This window comes from Meriones unguiculatus, chromosome 8 (assembly GCF_030254825.1).
Source record: "Meriones unguiculatus strain TT.TT164.6M chromosome 8, Bangor_MerUng_6.1, whole genome shotgun sequence".
Classification (NCBI taxonomy): Eukaryota; Metazoa; Chordata; class Mammalia; order Rodentia; family Muridae; genus Meriones; species Meriones unguiculatus.
Genome location: NC_083356.1, coordinates 48,463,960 through 48,491,514, shown reverse-complemented (window position 1 = coordinate 48,491,514; position 27,555 = coordinate 48,463,960). Strand labels below are relative to the sequence as shown.

Here is a 27,555-nt window from a genome sequence, read left to right as displayed (position 1 = left end):
TTCGATTCTGGAGCCCAAACCATATTTTATTCATCTTTGTATTTCTCTCACACAGTACACAGCTTAACACTGAACATGTACCATTCGCTCTGTTAAATTAAATTGAACTTAACTGAAATTCTTGTTGAAGTAAATGTTCTGGAAGTCCGAGTTAAAAGTCATGGTGGAACACTCATTTTAAACATTCATATTGTTCATTGAGTAGGGCTGGTTTTCAGGTTACATCAACACATCACACACACGCACAAAACCCAACAAAACCTAACACAACAAATTAAAAAACCCAATAAAAACCAAAACAAAGAACCCTGTCCCCACCGGACACATTAACCTTATCTACTGCCAGCAAGTGGCACACTCTGTGGATCTCCCCTCTCTCTCTCTCTCTCTCTCTCTCTCTCTCTCTCTCTCTCTCTCTCTCTCTCTCAGTTTTATGGGCACACGTGCATGAGGAAGCCAGAGCTCTGTGTCCAGCGTCTTTCTCAGTTGTGCTCTATCTTAATTTTTGAGGCATGGTCTCACTTGAGCCTGGAGCTCACTGATTCATGTAATCTGGCTGGCCGCCAAGCTCTGCCAGTCTTTCTGCCTCTGCCACCACCGTGCCACCTGGAATTCTTCCACAGGTTCTCGGGAAGAATACGTCCTCATTCTTTTTGGCAAGCCCTTTCCTCACTGAGCCATGTTCCCAGCCCCTAGGTTTTCCACTTTCTGCTAATAGACTACGCCTTAAAATGTTTCTAAAGACTCTTTACACAACCATAGCAGTGACTGTACTTACATTGTGGACTATCAGGCATTGACCTTGGTGGTTATCTGCAGCGGCTGGGTAGCCTGTTTTCCTTAGCCAGGGAAGTCTTAGGCCCTTTCAATAGAGCTGAATTTAATGAGCTCAGAGAGTCTGAGAGCTTGCTCATGAGTGCAATTCTCTCTACATATCTCGGTGATTTGAATGCACAAGTCAGGCTTCCTAGGTATGACCACTTGGGTTTGAATGACTCTTTGGTGACTATGCATGTGGACTTTTTGCCTCACTTTCCTCATTTGGAAAATATTAATATCTATTTCAAAGGGCTGTGTAAAGATTATATGGGTTAATCCGTGAAATGCCTGGCATATAATAAGCACTATAATAATATATAATAATATACCATAAGGTACATAATATACTATAAGTGAGCTCTCGTTATCTTTTATACCTACCATTGACATTTCAAGAAATGTACAAATCTTTCAGCAAGGAACCATTGACTCCCTGGGGACAGTGCTAAGTGACTGTCTCTGCCAGGGCTGTTTCTTCTTATTGTAATTGTCTATGATCATGGACGTTTTGACTGTTCATTCCTGTAAAGAAACTTTCAATTAGCTCCAAAAGAGGCAGTAAAATATGGTTTGCATGCTGCAGACAGTTATTTTCAACTCATTACACTGGACGGAGGACTATACAATAGTACACTTTGGAGTAAGGTTTTTTTTTTTTTTCTTTTCTTTTCGTTTTAATCTTTTAATACATATGCATGCATATGACAGGAAGTTATCAAGGACAGAGAGAAGTGCCAAGTTTCTGAACTCCGGGCTGCTGGGATCCTAGAAAGATAATTAGACTATTCTAACTTGCAAACTGGGCCGAACTTCTCCCCATGGACTATGGGTAATTCCTGAGTATGGGGTCAGAAGGGCGTCTGGATTATATCACACCTGGCACAATGCTCAAAGCATAAAACGCCAGAAACTATTTCAAAAGTGCACAGAACTAAGAAATAGGTAAACTGGAAAAGTTTGCATCCAACATTCTTTGCGTTGCAAACCCTCAGCTTGTTCCTCGGCTTTCGCCTTCATGTGTCCCGTTCTCCACGCATTCTCAAAGCCCAGCTCTAAAGGGCTGGAAACAAATGATCCAGTCGAACCTTTAGTCACAGGCCTCCTTCTCTTGTTGCTATGAGGTAGAGAAGACTTAGGAGATGGACTAGTTGCAGAGCGGCGCTCTGAGTGGCCGGGCAGTAACAGCGTCCACTGCCAGGGTCCTGCCTGTTCCGTTAATTGCCCCCGCCCCCGCCCAGACCAGCCTTAAAAAGCTCCAACTTGTAACCAAATCCCCAGTCAGAGCGCCGCAGAAAGGACCACGATGGGCTTGGGTGACTACAGCCACTGCCGGCAGCGGATGTCCCGGGGACTCTACGGAGTCTCGGGCAGGGCTGCGCTGTGGTCCCCAGCCTTCCACGCGGTGCACCGCATCCCTTGCGGCACCTGGCGCATCGAGGCACAAGAGCAGGCCCGGGCGCCTAGCCCGGTGCTGGAGCACCTCCGGAGGCAGCTGGAGCGCGCCTTCCAGCGGGCGGCGGCACGCGGGCGCGCGCGGCGAGCGCGGGAGGCGGTGGCGGCGGTGGCGGCGGCCGCGGCGGCGGCGCGGGAGGAGCGGAGCCGGGCGCGCATGGAGTGCGCCCTGGCTCGGCTGCGCGCGGAGCTGGTGAGCGCGGGCTGTGCGGCGGCGGGCCTGGCGCTCCGGAGTTCTGAGCTCCGAAGCTGGAGCCCAGCCCCTAAGAGGTCCCTGAGAGGCCCCACGGGCTTGCTGCCGGGGAGGGAGCTAGTTCTCTCCTGGGCACCCATTTCCCCTGGATTCAGTGTTGAGGCCTCCATGAGTCACAGCTCCATGGATTAGGGCTGGGCCCACAGTCCACTGACTGGCCTAGACGCCAGGAGCCCCTCCCCACTCTGTTTCTGTAGTTTTCTACTCTCTAGAAGCTTCCCCATTGCAAACTCTTAGTGTATTTATGTTTAGCGTGCATAAACAAAAAGTTCAGTGAAACCGACGACCAGTATGGATGGAATAATTCCATCAGAAACTCTTAAGTTTTGTCAATTATTTTTAGTTTTATCCCTTGCTGAGAATTCAGGAAAACGACTGTGCGTTTAACAGGAGGGAGTGTATGTAGATACTTTAGATGACTTTTTTTTTTTATCGGTGAAAAAAGTTAAATTAGGCAAATTGAAAAGGACAATATAAAGAACCCAGACTTTAAAATGGCGACGCGTAGGGATGCTGCATAAAGGAGACTTGGAGAGTTCTCTGCAACGAATGTGACAACTAAGTACTCATTCGGAACAGTTAAGAAACCTTGGCTGGTGCGCGATTTCTTTTCTGGCCTTCAGAAGGGCATCACGATAAATAGTAAATCCAATTTAACCATATTAACAATCTGAATTTGATAACAATCTGAGTTTGATCTAGCTATGGTGTGGAACCCCTGGTTTTCATCCAGTGTCTAAATGGTGAGCCCAAGAAGCTGGAGGGTGAAGCTGCCATGTTGCCTGGTGAAACCACCTCACTACACACCGGGAGGCTCGTGCTGTGGGCCTGGATGCCACACTGGAATGCGTAGGCCTGGCCTAGCGGAACCCCTCTGCGTCTGAGCTGGGATATGCAGCCCCTCCCCTCACCTCTTGCTGGCTCATATCGAGGTCAAGCTGGACAAGCTCTGAGGCACCTTTAACCTTAGCATTCCAGCAAGTTGCTTCATCAATAGGGGGTTTAGAAAAGTAATGCATTATGGGTGAGAGAAGGTAGGGAATTATGGGGTCTGCTAATACTTAATGGACCAACAGCTTTGCGACTATTATTTGGTAGACTTTGGTTTATTCCTCTGTAAAGTAGAGTTAGTGTCATGAGATTACCATAATAATTATATATGAGATAATATTATATGATGTGCTACAGCCATATTTACTCTTTATTGACTGTTGCTATTATAATTATTATACATCGTGGAAGCTGATGTTGTGCCTAAAAGGACAAATATGAACATATCGATAATTGAGCCAGCAAGAGGTGCTTTAGAGGCGCTCATGGACAGGTCTGAAGACGGGAATTCAATCCCCAGCTCCCACAAGATGTCAGGTTCTAGGTTATCTCCATGCATGGTCCTTTCCAGGAGAAAAGCCACTCCTTGCCCTCCACAGAGGAACACTATGACACAGCATACCTGCACTCACACATGTAAACACAGATATGAACAAGTAAAGAATTTTGTTCTGGAAGGGAAGCAGTGAATTTTATCTATAACTGGATGCTGTTTCCTTGGGGGATAGGTGGTGATCAGCATCTTCAGAAATTCCCTTGTCCATGTGGCTGATCATAAGAAAGAAGCACAGGAGTGGATGCTTACCTCAGAATCATCATCTCTAGAAGCAGTTTTTGATCTGGTCATTAGCGGAATCTCTATGGAAATTAGTGTTCCCATGAGTGATATACACAAGCATCATGTATTACAATGGTGTTTATCTTAGGGACAATAATGAACATATCAGTCATGCTGATATGTACATATGTTCTGTTTGGCTTACTCTTCCCAGTGGGTGGCATTGACTAAGTTCTTAGGACTTCTGGAGTTAAATCTAAAACTTTCTATGTATATAAAGTCCTTATTTTATTTATTTATTTATTTTATTAATTATGCTTTATTCACTTTATATCCTCTGTAAACACCTCCCTCCTCCCCTTCCAGTCCCACCCTCCTTCCCCCTTCTTCACGCATATCTCTCCCAAGTCCACTGAGAGGCAAGGTCTTCTCCTTCCTTCTGATCCTAGTCTCATCAGGAGTGGCTGCATTGTCTTCCTCTGTGGCCTGGTAAGGCTGCTCCCCTCTTAGGGGAAGGTGATCAAAGATTAGGCCAATGAGTTCATGTCAGAGACAGTCCCTGTTCCTATTACTGTGGAACCCACTTGGACACTGAACTGTAATGGGCTACGTCTGTGCAGGGGTTCTAGGTTATCTCCATGCATGGTCCTTGGTCGGAGTAGTATCAGTCTCAAAAAAGACCCCTGTGCCCAGACTTTTTGGTTCTGTTAGCTTTTTGTGGAGCTCCTGTCCCCTCCAGGTCTTTCTATTTCCCCCTTCTTTCATAAGATTCCCTCTACTGCTCAGAGGTTGGCCATAAGTCTCAGCATCTACCTTGATACCCTGCAGGGTAGAGACTTTCAGAGGCCCTCTGTGGCAGGCTCCTGTCCTGTTCCCTGTTTTCTCCTTCTTCTGATGTCCATCCTCTTTGCCTTTCTGAATGGGGGTTGAGCATTTTAGCTGACATCCTCCTTCTTGATTAGTTTCTTTAGGTGTAATAAAGTTCTCTCTCTCTCTTTTTTTTTTTTTTCACCTTTCAGGGAAATTTTGGAGCTTTCATCAGGCCCTCAAAGGGATCCATGATGAAAAAAGTTTAGAAACCACAAGTGTTTGAGTTTCCTAAGTAAGTGTGAATTACACATACTTTACTTAGATGGGTGAATCATTATCAGTAATTTTACCTCTTGATACTTGGCATGAAGGTAGAGGACAGACATCTATCACCTCGTTGATTCATCTCTCCATTCGCTCAGTCTTTTAGCACGGACACAGGGAACCTACTACGAGTGCCTAGGCAATGCACTCGTAAGTGAGAATGCACTCCTTAAGAAGTAGCAGAGTCCACCCTCAGCAGCATCAGTCTTGTGTAATCTGTGTGTTATCAGAGGAAGGTAAATGGAATGCTATGGAAGCTTGAGTAAGAGGCAGTGATGGCTGACCGTGATTACAGGAGGCTTTTCAGAAAGTATTGATACCTATTTGCATGCCAAGGAAAGAGAGGTGGCAAAGTGCATCTTTGAACACAGGGGCTGGATGGAGGTGTGTTTCAGGACAGCATTTCCTTGGAGATTGGCAAGGTGTCTGGCCACCTGTGATAGGAGCTATCCTGGACACAGTGTCACAGAGCTAGAAGAGGAGGGTGGGATTCTAGAGCCCGAGGCATGCATCAGAGGACAGTCTTGTAAATTCTGGGGTCTTTTTATGGTGATTGCACTGTGGTTTGCTTCTGTTTGTTTTCTCGGTGCCTTGGATTGTCTCCTTTATCATTTCTAATTCTTGCTTCCAGAGAAGTGGTTCCAAGTGCGGAAGAATAAAACAATAACTGTCAGAGGAAAATAAAAAGATACCTCTGCTCAATATTTCATTTTCCAAATTGAGAAGGGATCACCCGTGCAGGATTTGCAGTTTACTATTAGAGTGGCTTATCCTGAGGGTGACTGTTGATGGGCTGATAGGGGATGGCGCACAGAAAATGTTGTTTTACAGACTGCACGGAGCATGACCGAACTGAAAAATACACAAATAGCTGATCGTTAGCTTTAGGCTGTAATACAGCCGGAGCAAACTTTGTTAGTGGACTGCCTCCTCAGTAACCTGTCCTTAGAGATGTAATTTTTAAAATTTTATTTGAACACACGAGGGCCTCATCAACTCCCATTGGAGGAGGTTATGAATCAACCTTGCTATATAACAGGCTTTGTTCTAGAGCGAAAAGTGTTAGATTATATAAGGACATATAACTATACATGTGCCTCTGAGGTGTCGTTATATGTTTTTACTCAGCAGGGAGACCATTTAAAATCCTGAAAACTTGAAATGACAAGTAATCAAGTAAATGGGCCTAGATTCTGAGCACTCTGGTGGCCCCAGGCAGTTATCCCGTGGCTCAGAAAGCTCATAAAGATAAATGATTTCATTGTGATCACACGCCATTGCTTGAAAACAGCCTTCCCTGCATAGGTATTTTTCACAAGGACAGCTTTGTGCATCAGCTATTTTTGTTTTCGTTTCAAGGCCATTTCAAAAACGATTTATTTATCTGGATTTTACCTTGTTGTAGAAAAAACTACTTTGATAGCCAGACCCAGTAGTCAGAATGGGAGAATAAGATGAGGAATACATCTTTCTTTCTACCTTATTTTCCTCTCCTACTACTCCTTATTTCTCATGTGCAGCTAGAGAGCAGTTTCATTTGATCTATATCTCAAACTAATAAAATCCCTTATTACTATTATTTTTTTTTCTTTTAGCTGGAATTGCGTTTCCAGAACCATCAGCTGGCCCGAACTTTACTGGATTTAAACATGAAAATGCAGCAGCTGAAGAAGCAGCAGGACATGGAGCATTCATCCAAATCCCAGAGCCCGCAAGAGGAGCCGATGAATACCGAGTACGGAAACGTGTAACCGAAAGTCTAAGCTCGCAACTCCTGAGCAGTTCCGAACACTCCCTGCAACATAGGCGACCCTGAAACCGTGCTAGCATTAACACTAGCCATGCTGCAAGTGCGCTCTGAGGGACGACTCGTCCAGCGAAAACAGGTGTAAGGAGGAAGTGGGGGAAAAAGGAAGAGAAACGTTTTTCTTTTGAAGTCTTAGAAATTCTTTGGCTTGACTGGTTATTGTCTTAGTGGGAGGAAGGGAAGAAGGGTGAGGAGGAAAGAGGAGGAAGAAGAAAACCCAAAGCATTGAAAGACTGCCTTACTGCCAGCTTAAACCGTTGCATATTCCCTTCCTTTTTGTAGTATCATGTGAATTTGCAGAATCTGTGCTTGTTTTGACTGTATTTATTTTTGGTTGATCCAGTAGCCTATCCAGTACTTGTGAAATTGAGAATTGCTTGTGTCTGGATTCCAGCCAAGCTCTTGATGGGGCCTGCACTCAGGGTGTCTCACCTTCTTGCTGGATGTGGTCATGGAGTCCAGGCCTTGCTGTCATTGAAACGTGAAGTGCTACTTATTCTTCTCACAAATTTTTTTGCTTCAGTTGATTAAAGTTTGAATTTCATGATTTACACTCCTAAATTCCTAAATAATACAGTTCTTTTGCTCAATTAACTTAGGAGTTAAAATGATTCTTGTCATTGAATTAAAAGATCTAATTGTACCCTACAAGTGCTTTTCAATGCAAAAATAAAATTAATAAAAATAGTTGCAGATCTAATTGGTGTTCCTAATGCTTATTATCTTTGAAATTATGACAATGTGTATAATTTTAATTAAAATTAAAATTAGTTCTTAAGACAGAAGTTAACAGAAAGGAGGTAGTCTTTTTCTTAAAAATAAATGCTAGGATTTGCAGCATTGTTTAGCCTGTGTGAATCCCTGGGTTCAAGCTCCAGCATCCAAAAATAATTTAAAAAGAAGAAGAAAGAAGAGCAACTTGGGTGTAAGGATTAAAGAACTGTCTGGATCAAGTCTAGTTTGATTTTTAACTCTTTTTCCCAATAAGTAAATTATTCCAGCATCTTGGTAAGTAATCTCTTTTCTCTATGACACGGGGAATTAAGTAATCATTGTAGACATTGTTGATTTAGTAGTAGGCAGTGCCCTGACATCTGGACACTGGATTTCTTTAAAATCTAAAATGAGCTCTTGGCTTTGTGTGCTGTGATGCAGGATATGTGGCTGCTTGTTTATTGTTCCTCTGTGTGAGTACCTAGGGTGGAGGAATTTTAATCTACCAACATGGCTTCCCTGGCAAGGGTTCTTCTAGGTCTATGTGATCCAGTTGTAATGCAGACAAACGCTGGATTAAAATGTTACCTGGCTGGAATACAGACATACCCGTAGTACATACCTTTAATCCCAAGCAATGGAGGTAAGGTTAATTTATAGAAGGAAGCAGCCATGTTTGAAACTGAGGGCCAAAGTGGCAAAAAATCAGATAAAGATTTGACAGAATGAGTCAGAGATAGGATATGCTCAGGAAGAGAGAAAGGAAGGAGAGAAGGGAAAGAGAAGGGAGGTTTTTTTTTTACTGAGCGTTTTACTGGGACAGTTTTACACAGACAGGTTGCAGGAAGAACAAGCTAGATACAGGTGATGACAGAACAAGCAAGAGGATGAGAAGGAACCATAAGATTAAAACATATTCCCAGGATTAGTTTGAGGCCAGGCAGAGCAATTCAGTCAGAATGCAAGAGAAGCCGGTTTGAATCAGTCAGCTGGGAAAGGAGTTTGGGCCAGGATAGCTGAGTTGAATAAGCTAGCAAGAATTCAAAAAGGGCTAGAAAGGTTTGGGAATGGCCCTCAACTCATGCCCTCATTTGAGGAAATAAAAACAATATTTACAGCAGAGGATAGCCTTCAGATATTAGTCCTTCCCTTTTCACCTTGTTTGAGACAGGGCTGTCCTGTTTCTGGTTCCCATATCCCCCAAAGAGTCACACTGAGATGGTAGATGCAAATGCGACTCCATCCAGCTTTGCATGAGTGTCTGAGTATGTACGCACACAGGTCGTCAAGCTTGGGTTGCAAATGTGCCCTTACCCACCGTGCTATCTTCTAAGCCCAGTTGTACACAAAATTTGAGGAAAGAGTTGGTGATATTACTTGTAAACTCTATTCTTTTTAAAGCTTCAACTTAAGTGCAGGAACAGACATTCTCAAGTACATTAAGGCTAATGTTTATAAATCACTTGATCTTGTGTTCAGAAGATTAGTCATTCTCTAAGCTTGACTCTTTAAGAGTGCAGGTTACTGACACTGGTAGTACTCAGTTACATGCTTTGGTTCTATTGGTAATGTATGTTGACATGAAAAGGAAGAAAACCTGACAGAATTTTTCAAAGTCAATGAGTTGGTACTTACATTGTCAGACAAAAGGGGAAAATATTCAGTATTTTATCGTAAAGTTTTGCCACAATTTTTTTTTCTGTTTTTAGTGGTAAACAACAGGCCACTGTGTCTTTTTAGGGGCTCTAGGTGCAGAAACAGAATAAACTCTTTGTCTCAAGGGTGTCTTATGAAAGTCCTAAGCAGTGAAGTTAGCCTTTGATTTTGGCAGTGCAAGATCAAAATACAATAGGTACCTGACTCCTGGAACACTCTCACAACACACCTCTGCTCTAGTTATCAGCCACCTTGTTTGATAACAGTAACAGAAGGCACAAGATTGCTTTCCTGCCTTTTCTTCTCAACGACGCGCAGCTGTGCACTGTTGGCTTGCTGTACCGTCCTTCCACAGTGGAGACTCACGGGAAGTCATCAGGAAAACTTTCCTGAGAGATGTGAGGATGGGCCATCTTTCTGGCGCTTAAAAATAAGCTAGGGCAACAGTGTGATGTTTTAGAGATATATGTGACAGAAGCAAGCAAGACTAGTGCCAGCTGGAGGGGAAAATGAGAAAATAATTATAACCCAAATTATGCAGTAGGGAAGGAGTAACCGAAAAGCCGAAGGAAGGAAGATGTTTATAACTAGGGTGGAGAGAGAGGGCCAACAGAAGAGATACTAAAAACGAGTTCATGGGTGAAAATACGGTGCTTCGGGTTTTCAAATGGCCCAGTTTCTCACAGTGTTAAATTATGGGGTAGGGGATAAAACTGCATTAGCAGGAAATGGTCTTTCACTCAATGCTGCTTGTTTAGCACCCACCGGGTAAAGAGGTGCCAAGTGATTTAAGACAATTAGGAGCTTTGCACAGGTTGTTAGGCATCATATTCCTTTACAGGTGGCCTGCATGAATCACGCTTTGTTTGGCTTGCCAAACTGCTTCTGCTAGAACAGGTGCTGCTGTAGGACCCAGCGTGGGGACCGACGAGTCTGCTGTGGAGAACCTCATGAGAGCTGAGCCTGCACTAGTGTAATTACAAGAATCCTCTTTGCCCTGTCCCTTTCTGGCAGGGTCCAGTGCCCAGCATAGTCATCAAGTCTGTTTATTTACCACTGTAATCACGGCAGACTCCCTCTGGGCCTGGGGCTTGGCACAGTGTTCTCCAGTGCCAGATGCTTTCTTGCTTTCGTGGTTGCTGCTGCTGCCAATGCCTCTTTGCCCATGCTTTTAATGAAGGTTGGGGTACAAGGAGAAAGGTGGTTAGGTTTAGGGTTGAAGCTGGGTTACCTTGCATACCTCTGGGTCCTGATTGACCTCAACCAAGTTGGGGTGGGGGCAATAGAACTCCAAGATGGATGAACCCTCAGAGCAGACTGTCCATGTTCTCTGGATGCTGATGAATGTTGTGGGTTAGGGGCGCAACTTCTTTAGGAACTGTAGTGCCACCATCTGTCTCCACTGAGCTCCATTTAAAAGGGATATGTGCAATGTACAGGCAATAATGAAACTAGCAGTGGTTTCAGCCACCACTCCTGGACTAGCCTTTGTGCCAAGGACCGCATTTGGATTATCTTTTTTAATCCTCACAGTGATTTATAGGACCTGTTTGAAGAACCACCTGACCTTGGCGCTTAGTTTTAGCTCTGCTATTACCAACCATATGCTTCATACCTTTGTTAGGTGCCTAAAAAATTTATCTTTATCTAAATTCTCTAATGATGCTGCTTGCTTTGTTTGCATCTTGTGGAGCCCACGTTGAAGGGCCTGTATCATAGTTTTCCATCTGTTGGTGTGATAAAATACCCTGACAAGAAGTAATTTAGAGGAGAGCAGGTTTACTTTAGCTTACAATTCCAGGTTGTGCCCCACTGCAAGGAAGTCAAAGCAGCAAGAATTTCAGACAGCCTGTCACATCATGTGCACACTGACGAGCAAAGGGACATGATGCAATCATGCTCACCAACTCTGTTCTTATACAGTCTGGTACTCAAATCCAGGGAGTGATGCTGCCCACATTGTGTCTGGTCAGTGGTTCTCATCCTTCCTAATCCTTTAATACAGCTCCTCATGTTCTGGTGACCCCAACCATAGGATTATTTCATTGCTACTTTCACAACTGTAATTTTGCTACTGTTACGAATTGTAAAGTAAATATCTGATATGCAGGAGATCTTATTGATATGCTACTCCTGTGGGGATTGCAATCCACAGGTCGAGAATCACTGCCTGGGTCTTTTCACATCAATTAATATAATCATGACAATCCCTAGTGGCATCTGCACAGCCCATCCCGATCTCTACAGTCCCTCGTTGAACTCTTTTTCTAGGTCATTCTAGATTGGGCCAAACTGACACTTAAAACTAATCAGCACAGCCCAGAACCTGGTTTTGTACAGGTGTGTGTGCATGTCTGTGTGTGTGTGTGTGCATGTTCCTGTGGTTTCAGAAGGTCAAAGTTGGGCATCTTCCTCTGTTGTTTTCTGCCTTAGTTTTAAAGACAGGATCTCTCCCTAACCCTGAGTTTATTTGGCTTGGCTGACTGACCAGCAAAGTTCCAGATATCCATCTGTCTCTGAACATGCCCTGTCCCTGCTTGGGTAACAGATATGCAATGTGTTCTGTGATGCCCTGTTTTTATATGGGCGTTAGGGACCAGAGCTCTGGTTCTCATGAATGTGCTCCAAGTGCATTAATGACTGGGCCAACTCCCCAGGTCCTGGTTTTGAAGAGTTTCTGTTGAAGGGTCTTTCTTCTCTCTCTCTCTCTCTCTCTCTCTCTCTCTCTCTCTCTCTCTCTCTCTCTCTGTGTGTGTGTGTGTGTGTGTGTGTGTATTTTCTCCTATACTTTCAGTTCTACAGAATCTTACTACTGTTTTGGACTGGTACCTTCTGTGTGCCCTTTTTCACCTTGAATCTTTACATCTTAAATACTCTGTTGACAGTCTTCTCTAAGCCAGTTCCCCAAACATGAGAATAAAGAGTGTGTGGGGGGGCATAAAATGAATAAAATCTGCCACTCTCCAGCCCCTGGATGGACCTGGCACACAGTGCTCAGTGCAGTTCAACTGAATTGTCCTAATAGCTCCATGCAGTGGAAACAATTGCTTTTCTCATTTTAGAAAATATCTGGGAAGGGATAAAACTTGTCACCGACCATGAAGCCAGCTATTGGGAACTGTTCAGAAGTACATCCAGGACTTGGATGAATAGACTTACATATGAATAAATAAATTCAATATTATCACAAAAATTACAACAGAAGTGTGTTTGGAGTGCTAAGTTTGACTTCACTGAAGGCATTCCTTCAAGGAATTAAGTCCACCTGAATGAAAGTCTTACTTTGTTGTGCCTTATAACCTACATAATCTAGTTGGGAGATTTTGGACAGTATATATCTGTTTAATATATGTGAGGGAAGGTAAAAATGACCCCTAAAGCATTTCTTTGAACTAGAAACATCTAATTCTCCCTGCTGTGGCTGGACTCAACTGAGACCCGTGTTAGCTACTATCTCTTTATCACAACATCTGGCCAGGAAGTGGATCTTGCCAGGTTCAGCTCTTGTTTTGGTCACTGTCCCAGCTGTTGCAGGCTATTATGTCAGGAATAATTCTGGTCAGTCTTTGACATCCCTCAGCTCTTCTCCCAATCTGTAGCTGCATCTGAGGGGAAGTAATGTCTCATTTGAACTTCAGAGAGAGATAAGTACTAAGAACACTTGCGTGTCTTAGGGGCAGCTTCTTAAGTAGATAATACTAGTTGACTGTAGTACATCATGATGTAGAGCCCTATTGTCAGATGGTGGGGATGGAATCCTGCCCCTTCACCTTGTCACTGTCTCTGGTACCTCTGGGATTCATTTTGTTTATCTGCCAAATGGTAATAGCCACAGCTATCTATGGGTTGTTGTGCAGAGCTCATGGGTTAATGTCTGCGAAGTGGCTAGAATACTCTCAGAAATCATTATTATAACCTAGAGTCGCTGCACAAATGTAGCCCATGGCAGTTCAGTCTCCAAGTAGATCCATAGTAATGGGAAGAGGGACTGTCTCTGATGAACTAATTGCCCTGCTCTTTGATCATCTCCCCCTGAGGGGAGAGCAGCCTTACAAGGCCACAGAGGAAGACAATGCAGCCACTCCTGATGAGACCTAACAGAGTAGGGTCAGAAGGAAGGAAAAGAAGACCTCCCCTATCAGTGGACTTGGGGAGGGGCATGCGTGGAGTAAAGGGAGGAAGGGAGGGGTTGGGAGGGGAGGAGGGAGGGAACTACAGGGGGATACAAAGTAAATAAAGTGTAATTAATAAAAAAATAAATAAAAGTAAATAAATCTCAAGTTAATTAAAAAAATAATTACTATAACTACAGGCATTTTACTCATCATTCTTGGCTAACAGAAGTGACTGCATCTACCACAGAGGCTGAGAATGATATTGTTGGTTTTTCTATCCCCTCTTTCAGTGCATAAGGGATGAGGAATCCAGTCCTGTTCAATAAAATATAAATTTACTGGGAATGATGGTTGGGGAAGGTTCTGAAAATATTCTTTCCTTATAAAGTAGAGATAGGAAGTAAATACTCCTCCTCTTACTCTGTATTTCTTGCCTTACAAACATTGTTACAGGACAGCAAAAAGCTTTTACCTCCTGCTGCCATTCTGTGACCAAAGAGGGAGCCATGCAGACCTGTTGAGGATGAGAAGACAGAAGGACACACACACACAAATGCAGTGACTTTATGCTATCAGTCATTGAGATGTAGACTCAATCCTGCCTACTTCTGGCTAGTTTTGCTCTGAGAGACTCATAAGAACAATAAAACATATTTGTTTAGACCACATCTATTTTAAGTGTTCAGTTTCTTGTAGCTTACAGCACCTTGATTGACACACTAATAACTTTGTGGCACAATGACTCATGATGGAGCACTATATGGTGGTATCTGTAAATATCACCAGACACCATGGCTATTGTGCCTTTAGTGAAATTGTATCCTGTGCAATAGAAATCAGGTAGAATGTGTTGGAGGGGAACTTCTCTGGAATTCTGCAGTAAATGTTGACTGTTGGAAGTATTTCTTAGTACATATTGCTGATTAAGGATCTCTACATGTCTCCAGAATACTAGAGAAGCCATTTTACTGTAAAGCAATTGAAGGAAGCAGGTTGAATTATTTTTCTAAAATGCGTTAGGACTCAATGGCAGCAAAACCAGCAAAGGGTTTATCAGCTCTTAAATTTTCCATGAGAGGTTAGTAAACCATCATAAAACAGTCAGAATTGAGTCTCTATAAAAAGACCTTCTAAACTGGTAGTGAGAATTGTTGTCACTCTAAACCTCTGTGGGGTCCAGCTACCCTAGCTGTCACACAAAGAAATATTTCAAGGTTACAGGGTAAGTTGAACAGGCCTAGTGCTTGTCTGTACTGCATGTGTGGTTCATATGAGTTCTTAATACCACAGAGTTTGCCAAATTCTTTATGGTACAAAATTTAGCAGGTGCTGTAATAACGGATAGCTTATTAAACTTACACCAGCTCTCCGAAGGAGAATGACTTGAAGACGCTAATTTAACGACATTCATTTTAATTTTTAAAATGAATACACAGTATTAGGTTTCATTCATCATTTTCAAACAAAATTTGTTTTTGTAGATTTTTCCTGCTCTCTTCTCCCATCCTGACTCCCCTCTTGTAGCCTTCCACTAGTCTCTCATAGCCTCATTTCTTTTTTTCATGTCTCATATGTTCTTTTGTCCTCTCCCATTTTCTTAACATTCCTTTCTCTCCTTTTGTGGTCTCCTTTCTAAGTTTCACAGTCCATACCCACATTTGTTCCCACTCGTATCCACATAACAAGCATTAAAAGCTAACATACACATGCAAGAGAACTTGAATTAAGGGATATTAGTAAAGCTTGCCTGTGTGTTTAGAAATGACACTCTCATCCTGCTTTTTCTAGTTGTCATTTTCTCCCAGTAGGTGAATTTACCTCCTATGGAGAGTATCCTGTTAGGGGTGAAGGAGGCAGTGCAGGAATGAGCTGAACCAGCTGTGATGTCTAGTGAGTTACTGATGTCTCTGGGCTTTAACTGCCTGAACTGTTAGGGAATTAACTTAAAATGATCTCTACATTTTTTTTAGTTAATCACCCTCAATTCCTTGTAGTGCTCTCTTTATCCTTGAATTTTCTCTCTCTCTCTCTCTCTGAAAATTGAAAATAGAGTCTTCTTTCATACAATGCATCCCAACCACACTCCTCTCAGCCTCTCCCTCTCTCTTCCCCAGGTTCACTCTCCCTCAGTTTCCCCTCAGAAAACAGCAGGTTTCATCAGGACTGGTTGCATTGTCTTCCTCTTTGGGCTGGCAAGGCTGCATCCCCCAGGAGGAGGTGATCAGAGAGCCAGTCACTGAGTTCATGCCAGAGAAAGCCCCTCTTCCCCTTACTAGGGACCCCCTTGGATACTGAGTCTATGGGCTACATTTAACCGTGGGTTTTAGGTCCTCTCCACACATTGTCCTTGATTGGGGAATCAGTCTCTGCAGGACTTCCAGGGCTCAGGTTTTTTGGTTTTTTGTTTGTTTGTTTTTTGGCTCTGTTGGTCTGGAGTTCCTGTCACCTCCAGGTCTTTCTATCTCCCCCTTCTTTCATAAGATTCCCTGCACTCTTCCCAGAGTTTGGCTATAAGTCTCAGCCTCTGTGGACTAGTGGAGGGGTTTGGGGGAGAAGAGGGAGGGAAGATGGAATTGGGAGGAGATGAGGGAGTGACCCACAGCCAGGATACAAATTGAATAAATTGTAATAAATGATTAAAAAAACCCCTGAAATGCAAGAGAATGGATAAAAACCAAAACAACAAACAAACAAACAAACAAACAAACAAAAACCAGCAGGCTTCCAAGGACCCCCCCCCACCAAAAAAAAAAAAAAAGATTCAATAAGACAAAGCAAAAGGTCTCATATTAAGGCTGGACAAGGCAACCCAATTGGAGGAAAAGAGTACTAAGAGCAGGCAAGAGAGTCAGAGACACTCATGATCCCACTATTAGGAGTCCCACAAAACCTCAAAGCTAACAGCCATCACATATATACAAAGGACCTGGTGCAGATCCTTGTATGCTCCATGTTTTCTACTTCAGTCTCTATGAACCCATATGAGCCCTGCTTACTCCACTCAGTGGGCCATGTTCTCCTGATGTCTTCCATTCCCTCTGAGTCCTACAATCTTTCCTCCCCATCTTCTTCAGGATTCTGGGAGCTCTGAGGGGAGGGACTTGGTGCAGACATCCAATTTAGACTCTCTCTGACTGTTGGTCTCTGAACCCATTCCCATCTGCTGCCAGAGGAAGACTCTCTGATAATGACTGGGTAAGACACCAATCTATGAGTATAGAAGAATATCATTACAAATCCTGTCATAGATTTTTTTTTCTTTGCCAGTAGTGTTTGGTTCTACCCTAAGTCTCTGGGCTATCAAGTCTCTGGTTCCTGGGTATCCAGGTAGTACATGCATGGGCTCCCTCTCTGGCATGGACCTCAAGTTAATCCAGACGGTTTTTGACGACTCCTACAAGTTCTGTCTCATCATTGCCCGAGCATGTCTTGTAGACAGGACAGATTGTAGGTCCAGAGTTTTGTGGCTATATTGATACCCAGATTTGTCTTTCTGTAGCTTGCAGTGTATCTTCTTGTATCAAAGACACAGTATGTAGGTATGAAGTTTCTGTGCAGGCACCAGATTGACTATATTTAATAAGCTGTGCAGATGTACTTGGCAACGGAGCCCTGCTGTCAGTTTTCAGAGAGAGAGAGAGAGAGAGAGAGAGAGAGAGAGAGAGAGATTCTCTGTCCTAGCATCAGCCAGGTTTATTTAGGGATCTCCATGGTACTTCTCACAGGCAACAACTCAACTGAATGTGACCTAGACCCACCACTGGAAGCCTTACCTGGTTAAAAAATTGGCAGTTCAGACTCCATATCCTTCATTACTAGGAGTCCTCACTAGAGCCACACTCACTGATTCCAGGAAGTTTTTCCTGGGCTAGGTTTCCATCCTGCCCCCATCCCCGATTTCCCTCAGTTCTCCCCCTGCAGTCTCTTCATCTATCCTTCTCCCCATGTCACTGATCTAACCCCTGCCATCCCTCCTGTTCCCATCCCACATGCTCAGAAAATTAAGAATTGATTTACCTCAAGACCTAGCTACACCAGTCTTGGGCATATACCCAAAGGGTACTCTTACCCTACCACAAGGACACCTGCTCAACTATATTCATTGCAGCTTTATTACTGATTGTCAGAAACTAAAGACAGCCTAGATGTCCCTCAACTGAGGAATGGATAAATGACACATTTACACAGTGGAGTATTAGTTAGCTGTTAACCAACCAACCAAACAAACAAAAAATGGCATCATGAAATTTGCAGGCAAATAAATGCAGCTAAAAAAAAATTGTCCTGAGTGAGGTGACCCAGACCCAGAAAGACAAATATGGTATGAGTTTACTTTTAAGCTGTTAAGAAAATAATAATTAAGCTACAATTCACAGACCCAGAAAGGTTAGGTAAAGAGGGGAGCTCTGGAGGGACTCATGAATCTCCCTAGAAAAGGAAAATAGAATAGCTTTTCCCCTGGTAGTTTTTTTGAATCATCCTTTGAAACACTGTTGTCAAGAATTCTTTTCATGGGAATTATTTTAGTTGATAATCTGAAAACAATGAACACTAGGATTGCCAATGGGGGTTACAATCACTGATTAAAGAAGGGGAGAGAAGAGAGAAAAAAAGGAAATGTTTTACATTTAAGTTCTTTGTGTTTTATAATTTTGCCTTGGATTAACTCCACCTAGAAGCATGAATTTATCAGTCTAAATACACAACATTCTCCCCTCCCTTCCCCTTCCATTTTTCTCTCTCTCTATCCCTTCCTTCCCACCCTTTCGCTCCCTTCTCTTTCATTTTTTCTGCTTTGTTTTTGTTGTCTACTGGATGCCAGATGCCATTTTAGTTATGTGTTTGGTGTTGACGCTGAAATAAACACCTTGGTAGATGCTGTTTGAGACACCAATAGTTAATATGGGGCTGTAGCTATCATGGATCTTGTATCTTAGCAGTTACTAGGAGGAGAAGAACAGATCAAGAAGAAATGATGATATAATATGATAAATGCTATGGCAGAGGAAAGGCCTTAGCATTGAGGGAGTTGGTGTGTAAAAGGGAATACGACCAGGTCGGTCAACTATAATAAGCCTTGCAAGCCATGATTTCTGACTCAGATTACCTCTGAACAGCTAGTGCATATATTTCAAAACTACCTTAAAATTGAACTTTTCTTATAGCGAAACTTTCATACAATAAAAAGTTGTATTAATAAAATAATTCTAAAACACAACTTCTTTTGATCCTCTGAACAAAGGAAACAAAGAAACAAAGAAAGCACTTTCTGTTTCTTGACCTTGTAAATTGCTTCTTTCTTCTGCTGACTTTAGAGCTTATGTATTTTGGCAATGACACAGGAGAGTGGTGTGTGTGAGCTTCCCTATGCTTGCTCTTTTGGACACCTTCAGTCTTCTTAATGTGGTAACTTCCCCCCTTACATTTACTTTTACGGTTTTTGTTGTTACCTGCTGAGTCAAGTAGTAGAGCATTATTACATATTGCTTCATTGAGTAGGGTTTTTATCTGTCTAATTATTTGATTTTGCTTTGTGTTCTTAGAAACGTCTTCATCCCATTCCTCCTGAACTTTGAACCAACACCAGCTACCAATTGCCTTTATGCCTCCCTCACCTGGCCTTGAAGGTTGCAGAGACATGCCATCCCCCACACCTGTTCAAGATGGGGAACAGATACTCAAAACAAAAGGCTATGGAGGGCACTTCAGATGTAAATTATAATAAATACTTCTAGGAAGCTTGTTTTTAAGTGCTTACCTGTTAATTCTAAAATCTTTGTTCTGGGTTGGGTTCAACTGATTAATATTTCTTTTCATAGTGAATCATTTTTCTACATATTCTGGTAAAGTATTCTGGTAAAGTCTTCTCGTAAGGTACCAAGAAGGACCCTTTGAAAATACAAAAAAAAAGAATATTTCTGTATATTACTCACCTTTCTGGTACCCTTTCCTTTGATCTCCAACCCAGGCCTCATCATGTTGTCAATTGTATAAACTTTATCAGGATCCCCACATGTATTAAAAGCCTGGGCATTGCTCAAGGTGTTAGCTGAGTCAATTGTAAGGATTACCATAATTATTTTCCACATTTCAGATATCATAGACCTTTGTGACTTAGTGTCTAATTTCATATAGTTTGAATGGTTTTTGATTTATGTTTTGATTTTTAAATCTGGGAGTATAAATATAGTCATAGCTGAAATTATCTCTCTTATCATCCTTCAGGGACACTGAATGGATCAATGAATTCATGGACCACAAAACGCAGTCATACTGGATAGAATGGAACAGCAAACTGGATCCTTTTTTGAGAGGGTCCCTTTCTTGTCATTAACAGAGGGGAAAGTCCAACACATCTGTTTAAAAAATTGAGGTCAACCATTGATTTTTTTCTCAGAGTAATCAAAAGATGACATAATTGCCAAGATGCTACATTCCCAGTTTACAATGGCAGGAGAAACTGGGGATTCCTTTGTATGAAAATCCCTAGACTGATATCTATGCAGAGCAGAGAAGAAGTAAATAGAGAATAGTTCAAGCAGACAGACATTCAGTTAGAACAACTTTATAAATTCTTTCAAATAGTGAGCTAAACATATTTGAGAAGAGTATATGCACATGTGGTATTCATAATTTCTGTGTATTTATTTAGGGTATGCTTAGTACAGTCTAGAATAATTGCATTATTATAGTACAGTCTAGAATAATATTGAAGCAGCTACTTTTGAGAAACAGAGGGATATATAGGTATTAATGGGGAGTTAGTGCTGGAAAGAACTCCTTTTTATCTTTTTTCTATCAATTTTATCTCGTTTTCTATCTAAAAAAGTCTGATCTTTATCATAAAGTCTAAATATTAATGGTTGCATGCTTTTATTTTACACTTTTACCCGAGGTGGAGCAGTTCCTAAAAATCGCCTCCATAGGCTAAAGCGAGGTACAAGAAGCACAGTTAGGGAGATGAGTCTGCCGAGGGAGCAAGCGAGAAAAGTTAGAAAACATAGACACAGTGTGCCTCCACAGCACTGGGAGAGCCACAAGCAGCCGAGCCAGCCTGGGGCAAGGAGAGCTTAGTGTAGGCTTGGCCTGAGAGCTCAGGAGACCGTCAGCCTGGAGGGAAATCAGAAAAAGAGTTTAGATGAACTTTACTTATTCATCTGGAGCCTCAGGTCAAAAAGAGAAGCAAGAGGGGCCTTACAATTTATCCCTTAGATTTTAGGGGGCTTTGTAGATAGGGGGCTTTGTAGAGAGTATCAGACTTAACCCTAACACATGCATTACCACTAGTATTTCGTATCATTGTACAGACATCACTATTATTTCAGAACATTATCACAGCCTTCAGATGAAGCCTGACACACAACTGATCGTCCCTCAGATCTTGACAACCACCAATCAATTTTCTGTCTTCCTTCAGTGTCAATTCTGGATATTTCATATGAGTGGAAGCATAAGTTTTGTTCTAGGCTTTTGTCTATTAGCATATGATTTCTAAGTTTCATTTAGAGGCGGGATAATATTGCTTTGCATGGATGTATCACATTTTATTTATCCACTCATCATGGAAGGTGGGTTGTTTTCACTTTTTGGCTATTGTAAGTAGTGTTGTTATAAGCTATAGGTTCTTACTTAAACACCTGCTTCCAATTTTTGGAGTATATCCAACAGCATAATTACTGACTCGTGGCAATTTTATTTTTAGTTTATAAGGGGACTGTCAAACTGCTTTCTACCACAGCTATACTACTGTACTGAACTTACATTTGATGAGAAAGTATTTACTTCAACGATACTGTGTGCCTCATTTTTTTTTTAACAACTTCCAAGGATTGCTATGAGGATTAATAACCTTTGTGAAACTATTTAGGGTTTTCTCCAAGCAGCCTTCACACAAATTAAAGATACTATGTGCTCAAGCAATTCTAGTATAATTTGCAAGGAGTTTGATAGTTCAATAAATTTGCACAAAATTTGATTTGGAAAGGTATGGACTTTTTCAACTTATAAAACCTGGAACTAAAAAGAGCTCATCTTTTTATGTTTTGAGGTATGAACACATTCATTCTAGTTGTTAGAATAATCAATTAATTTTTCTTTATTCAGAACTTTCTAGTGAACTAAACCCAAGATGCCAGTAAGTTAAAACAGAAGCAAAAGTGTCCTGAAACAATGACATTTGCTGTATTTTAACAGGTTTCCATAATAGTTTCTGAGAGACAGCAAAATGAGCATCAAATTTGACTTGTTTTGTGGCTCTATACTATCTAAAAATTCCTTGGTGAAGGACAGACAGCTTTCATTACCTATGAAGCACATACAGTGTTTCCAAGGTAACTTGGTAGGGACAGAGAACCCTTAGGTTCTGAATGCAAGGCTGCCTCACAACAATCCATCAGGACTTGAATCAACCCCTTTTTAAATTAAATTTTTAAAATTTTTATATTAATTACAGTTTGTTCACTTTGTATCCCAGCTGTATCCCTCTCCTTCATTCCCTCCCTATCCCATTCTCCCTCCCTCTTCTTCTCCCATGCCCCTCCCCCCAGTCCACTCATAGGGGAGTTCCCTCTCCCCTTCCATCTGACCCTAGTCTATCTGGTTTCATCAGGACTGGCTGCATTGTCTTTCTCTGTGGCCTGGCAAGGCTGCTCTCCCATCGGGGGTTGGACGGGGTCAAAGAGCCAGCCACTGAGTTCACGTCAGAGACAGTCCCTGTTCCCCTTACAAAACCCTTTGTTTTTAAAATAAATCCATGAGCAGCCACAGGAGCTAGAATAAGATGTCAAGAACAGCTCTATGTTTCTCTGTAACTTGGTGACAGACTGTAACACACTCAGGTCTAACTTTACTGAGCTGGCATCTTGCATACCTTGACTAAAAAGGAGAACAAAACAAAAGGTATATGCCTTTTGTTTATGTGATTAAAGGCATGTACACTCAGGAGGCAGAGGCAGGTGAGTTCGAGACCGGCCTCGTCTACAAAGCGAGTCCAGGAAAACAAGGCTACACAGTGAAACCCTGTCTCGAAAAGCAACAGAACAACAACAAACCATCCACGTACAAATGACGTTTTACATAATCGTGCCTTTTAGCACCTACTATTTGCTAGACACATTTTACGTGTTTTAATTTAGGTCTTTCTAGCAACAGTGTGAAGTTGGTTTATATTCACTTTGGAAGCAAAGAACTTGGGTGTCTGAAGGACAAGGATCGACAAAGCTGAACTTCAAACAGCAGAACAGATGATTCTCAAGCTCCATCCAGGGTGTGGTGGCACGCATTTGTGTTCCCGGCACTCAGGAGACTGACACGGGAGGGCTGACATTAGTTGAGGACCACCCTGAGTTACACAGAGAATACCAGGAATCGAGAGTTATCTAGTGAGACAATGACTCAAAAAATTAAAAATCATGAAACTAAAAAAGTTTGAGGGCATAATAATATGCCAATTATCTTCCCAAATGGAGTAAGAAAATATATAAAAATAATATCCAGCATTAATTTTTAAAAATATTCTTCAAAGCCTGAATATATTATACATCAGAGTGACTGAAGTTCATATAATTTTATTTGTCCACCACTTAGATGTCATCTGAAATCATTTTGTTAAGATTCAAATAAAATTCACTGTAACCCCCAACCTCCCTGTGATAGAAGTGTTCCATATTTCATTAACTCTGGTTCAAAGCTTTATCTTCCCCTTGATTAATTCAGAGTTATAAGCATTTCTTTTTCTCTTCCCTAGAAGCGGAATAAAGAACAATCTTATTTTGGGGGTAGAGTGGTTTCCAACTATACACTAAGCCCTGGGTTTGATTCCCAGCACCACACAGATTAGGTGTGGTGGCTTATGCCTATAATTCCAACAGTTTGGAGGTGGAGGAACATGCGTTCAAGATCAACATAAACAAGGCTGTTTAAAAACATCAAAACACACAAGCAAAACAAGATAACAACAAAACAAAACAAAAAAAACCCCAAGCAAACGAGGGTCCAAGGGACAGCTCAGCTGATAAATCAAGTTCTTGCTGTGAAAGTTTGTCTTCCAGAACCCACGTAAATACCTGTGAGTTGTGGCACATACCTGTGATCACACAGCTGGGGAGGCAGAGACAGACAGCTCTTTGAGGAGAGTTCTAGACAAGTGAGAGATCCTGTGTCAAGGACAAAAATGGATCACCTGAGGAATGATATTTCCACATGCACACACATACGCATAAACATGTACACATGCAGCTCCCCCCAAATGCTCATGTTGGCTGACTCAAGTCAATTAGTTCCTTTGTTCCCCTTGTAGTTCTTGTTTTTCTTTTTGTCATTTTATTTTATTTTTATTTATTATTTATTACAATTTGTTTACTTTGTATCCCTGCTGCAACCCCCTCCCTCATCTCCTCCCAGTCTCACCCACCTGCCTTCTTCTCACCCTATGCCCTTCCCCTAGCTTCCTGATAGAGGAGGACCTTCTCCCCTTTTATCTGACCCTAGCTTATCAGGTCTCATCAGGACTTGCTATATCCCCTTCCTCTGTGGTCTGGCAAGGTTGCACCCCTCAGGGGGAGGTGAGCAAAGAGCCAGCCACTGAGTTCATGTCAGAGACAGACCCTGATCCCCTTACTAGGGAACCCATTTGGAAACTGAGCAGCCTATGTGCTTCATATGAGCAGGGATTTTAAGTCTCTCCGTGGAGTATCAGTCTCTGCAGGGGCCCTTGGGCCCCAGTTATTTTGCTCTATTGGTCTCCTTGTGGAGTTCCTGTCCCCTCCAGGTCTTTCTATCTCCCCCTTCTTCCATAAGATTCCCTGCACTCTGCCCAAAGTTTGGAAATCAGTCTCAGCCTCTGCTTTGATACCCTGATGGGTAGAGTCTTTCAGAGGTCCTCTGTGTTTCCTATTTCTGATGTTGTTCTTAGGATTGACAAACACTGGACAAATACTCTTCCACTGAGTTATATCTTCAGCTCTTATTCTTTCTTTATGTCAATCTTGTGGAGAAAAGTTCTCAAATACTTCTTCCCATTGACCAGGCTCTTTAATATTATGAAATTTCCTTACTAGATTTGTTCCCTGAGATTAATTTTATTTGTTGTGGGATAAAGCTAATCAATGGCACAGCTGCTACTCCTTCCCTCTTTCACCCACTTCTCATGCTCCTCATAGGAGCTGATGTCATTCTGTACGCACAGGAGATTAGGGTTACAGGGATATTTATTTTAATGGCCATAAACAGGACAAACTTGGATCCTATGAAGAGAGAGAATTCAAGATACGGAGAAGATGTGAGGGTTTTTTTTTTCTTTAATGTCTTTCAAAAAGTATTTTTATTTGGCAATTGACTGCATATCTTGCATGTTTATAGGGTAGAGTGGACTATTTTGGTGTTGATATTATAGAATTATTAAATCATGTTAGTGAACAATCACTGTTTTACTTATCTTTTTGTATGTAAAAGACCTAACATCTACTACTTCAGCAAATTTGAAACATGTATTATTAGTATTTTTATAGTTACCATGTTTTTGTGATAGATCATTAAAGATTAGTTTTCCTAACCAAAATTTTATACTCTGTAATCAGCATCTTCACTTTCTTCATATCCTCTCCTCATTAACATTCTACCTGACATTTTTAATATTATATATATAAATAAGAGTATGCACTCTTTTTCTTTCTGTGCCTGGATCATTTCACATAGCACAGTGTCCTCCAGTTTTGTCCATGAAGTTATGAGGTTATAATTATGCTTCAGTGTTCATCATTATTCATGATGCCCAAGATAAAGAAGCAACGTGGTAACCCCCTCCCCCCCAAATGTTATTCAGCTTTTGCCATGACAGTGGATCAGAATGAACTCTGGTTTGCCAAGTTCAATGGCTAGCATGTTTGGTTGTGACTCTTGATCTTTTCTTTCTGGTTTCTTGCCTTCCTTAGTGTAGGTGAGAAGCCAAGAATTTGGTGTCTACAGTAGAAATAGGCAGAAGTAGAGAATAAAGCCACAATCTCAAAAACGTGTTGTACTTTAAGGGAAATGTGTTGTACTTTAAGGGAAATCTGAAAACTCTGTAATATCTGTAATAGCTTTAGAGACTGTCTCCCCTTCTCCTTTATGTCTCATTTTCATGATCACAAGTGGATTCCAAACTGTCACATTAGATTGTGTGGGATGGAGAAATTATAAAAAAAAGATGGACTTTATAGTGAATTTGGCCACAGAGAACCCATGCTAGAAAGTAGGAATGAGAAGCCCAATATTCTTAGGGTGACATCTGGTTCTTGTAAAATATTTACTTAATTATAGAAGAAAATTACCAGTGAAGTAAGGGAAAAGGGTGCTGTTACTCAGGTACAAAGCAACAGCAATAAAAAGGCCGCCAATGGCACAATGGCAATGAGCAGAGTCCCAGATAACAGTTTCTTGCTAAATTGCCTGCCTGCAAATATGCATTTAAATACAAGGACCATAGATTGAATAAAATGAGTCTCTGATTCACTCAGCAAAGGGAGAGTCAGGAAAATTTCCAGTAATCTGTTCTCATTCCCTAAAGGTTGTTGTTTTTATTTTTATTTTTTGACTGTACAACTTAACCACTTCTTTTAAACTTTGAAAAGTGATAAACAACTCTATCTTATTGTCAGAAAAGTAAAGGGGGGCATTCTATACACAAACATGCCACTATCATGACTCAAATGGCAGCCCTGCAGCTGAAGAAATGGGCTTTAGAGATGCAGAGCCAAATGCAGTTTTATGACTTGCCCATCTTGTCTTCCGGGCACAGTGCTTAAAGACACTCAGAAAGGTCCAGCGTTTGACATACTGTCACTGGCTCTTCTACAATGCAGCCTCTAACAAAAATAGGCTGTCTCTAACTTCTGACAACAGGATTGTTTACCTGTATACCAAGGAAGTTGGGAAAGCACCTAAATCTGCTTGTGGTATGTGCCCCGGCAGACTTCCAGGGGTACATACTGTGAGGCCTAAAGTCCTTATGATTTCATCTAAGCCAAAGAAGCATGGCAACAGGGCCTATGGTGGTTCCATGTGTGCCAAGTGTGTTTGTGACAGGATCAAGTGGTCTTTGCTCATCAAGAAGCAGAAAATCGTTGTGAAAGCGTTGAAGGCACAAGCACAGAACCAGAAAGCAAAATAAATATGCAGCTCTTTAAAGCAAAAAGTCAAGGCTTGGTTAAGAAAAAAATAAAATGAAAAGAGTTGCCCATCTTAAATACTGACTTAAAATAGAGATACAAACAAAATTCATGAAGCCCTGATGTGAAAAAGTGCATAGAGAAGGGGAGATAATGGAAGCACAAAGCAGCGAAGAACCAAACCAAATATCTTTTCCGTATGCATTTTAAATTGCCCGAGGAGTTAATTTCATCCAAGTTAGTATGTGTCTACTCATTGATGCAAGTTGCCCATACATACATTTCATTCCATGCTACCACAGAGACTGTCCACTCTGGAAAACGATAGCTAGCGAGAATGTGATGCTTTCTCATTTCTGGGCTGGGCAGTCTGAATTTCACCCTCTGTAATGTACCCTTCAGCCTGAACTGTTTTCAAATCCATAATGTCATACTTTTTTAGAGTTTAGGGAGGCTACAAGCCTAGACCTGAATAAATGAAGTCCTCAAATGAAAATGGAAGTGAAGAGCTGCTGGTGGCACAGGCACAAACATCTCCTTAAAGTGGTCTAGGTCTGTAAAGCATAGGCAAAGACGCTGCAGTTAGAAGAGCTGGCTGTCTCTAATTGACACAATTGCTAGATGAGTAAACGCAATACCACTGGGAAGTATCAGGCCTTGAGGGTCACCACTGGCTGTATCAGACCTTGAGGGCCCTGCTAACTGCTGATGGCTGGAAGCTGGAGATACTGGATTTCAAGTCGGTTGTCTAGTATTCTTTATAGGTCATTCATACCTTCTGGGGTTTTATCTCTTGGTGAAGACAAAATGCCTGAGAAAGACTGTGCTTTGGAACCAAAGCACAGAGAGAA

General features: G+C 41.8%; 1 protein-coding gene and 1 pseudogene across 1 annotated transcript; both read left to right on the top strand.

Moving 5' to 3' along the window:
* Positions 1 to 1,904: 1,904 nt before the first annotated feature.
* On the top strand, positions 1,905 to 7,772 carry Aard (alanine and arginine rich domain containing protein). Its single transcript, XM_021653903.2, has 2 exons — positions 1,905 to 2,464; positions 6,863 to 7,772. Exons 1-2 carry the CDS (start codon positions 2,123 to 2,125, stop codon positions 7,016 to 7,018), a joined length of 498 nt encoding a protein of 165 aa, XP_021509578.1. The 5' UTR covers positions 1,905 to 2,122; the 3' UTR covers positions 7,019 to 7,772.
* Positions 7,109 to 26,706, top strand: LOC110558791 (large ribosomal subunit protein eL34-like; annotated as a pseudogene).
* Positions 26,707 to 27,555: the final 849 nt, after the last annotated feature.

What these genes read in the sequence shown, in the direction of transcription:
- Aard (XM_021653903.2), top strand. Translation starts at nt 2,123, where the DNA reads ATGGGCTTGGGTGACTACAGCCACTGCCGGCAGCGGATGTCCCGGGGA. An exon ending in CTCGGCTGCGCGCGGAGCTG is followed by an intron (nt 2,465 to 6,862) that starts GTGAGCGCGGGC and finishes TTTTTCTTTTAG; the next exon opens with CTGGAATTGCGTTTCCAGAA.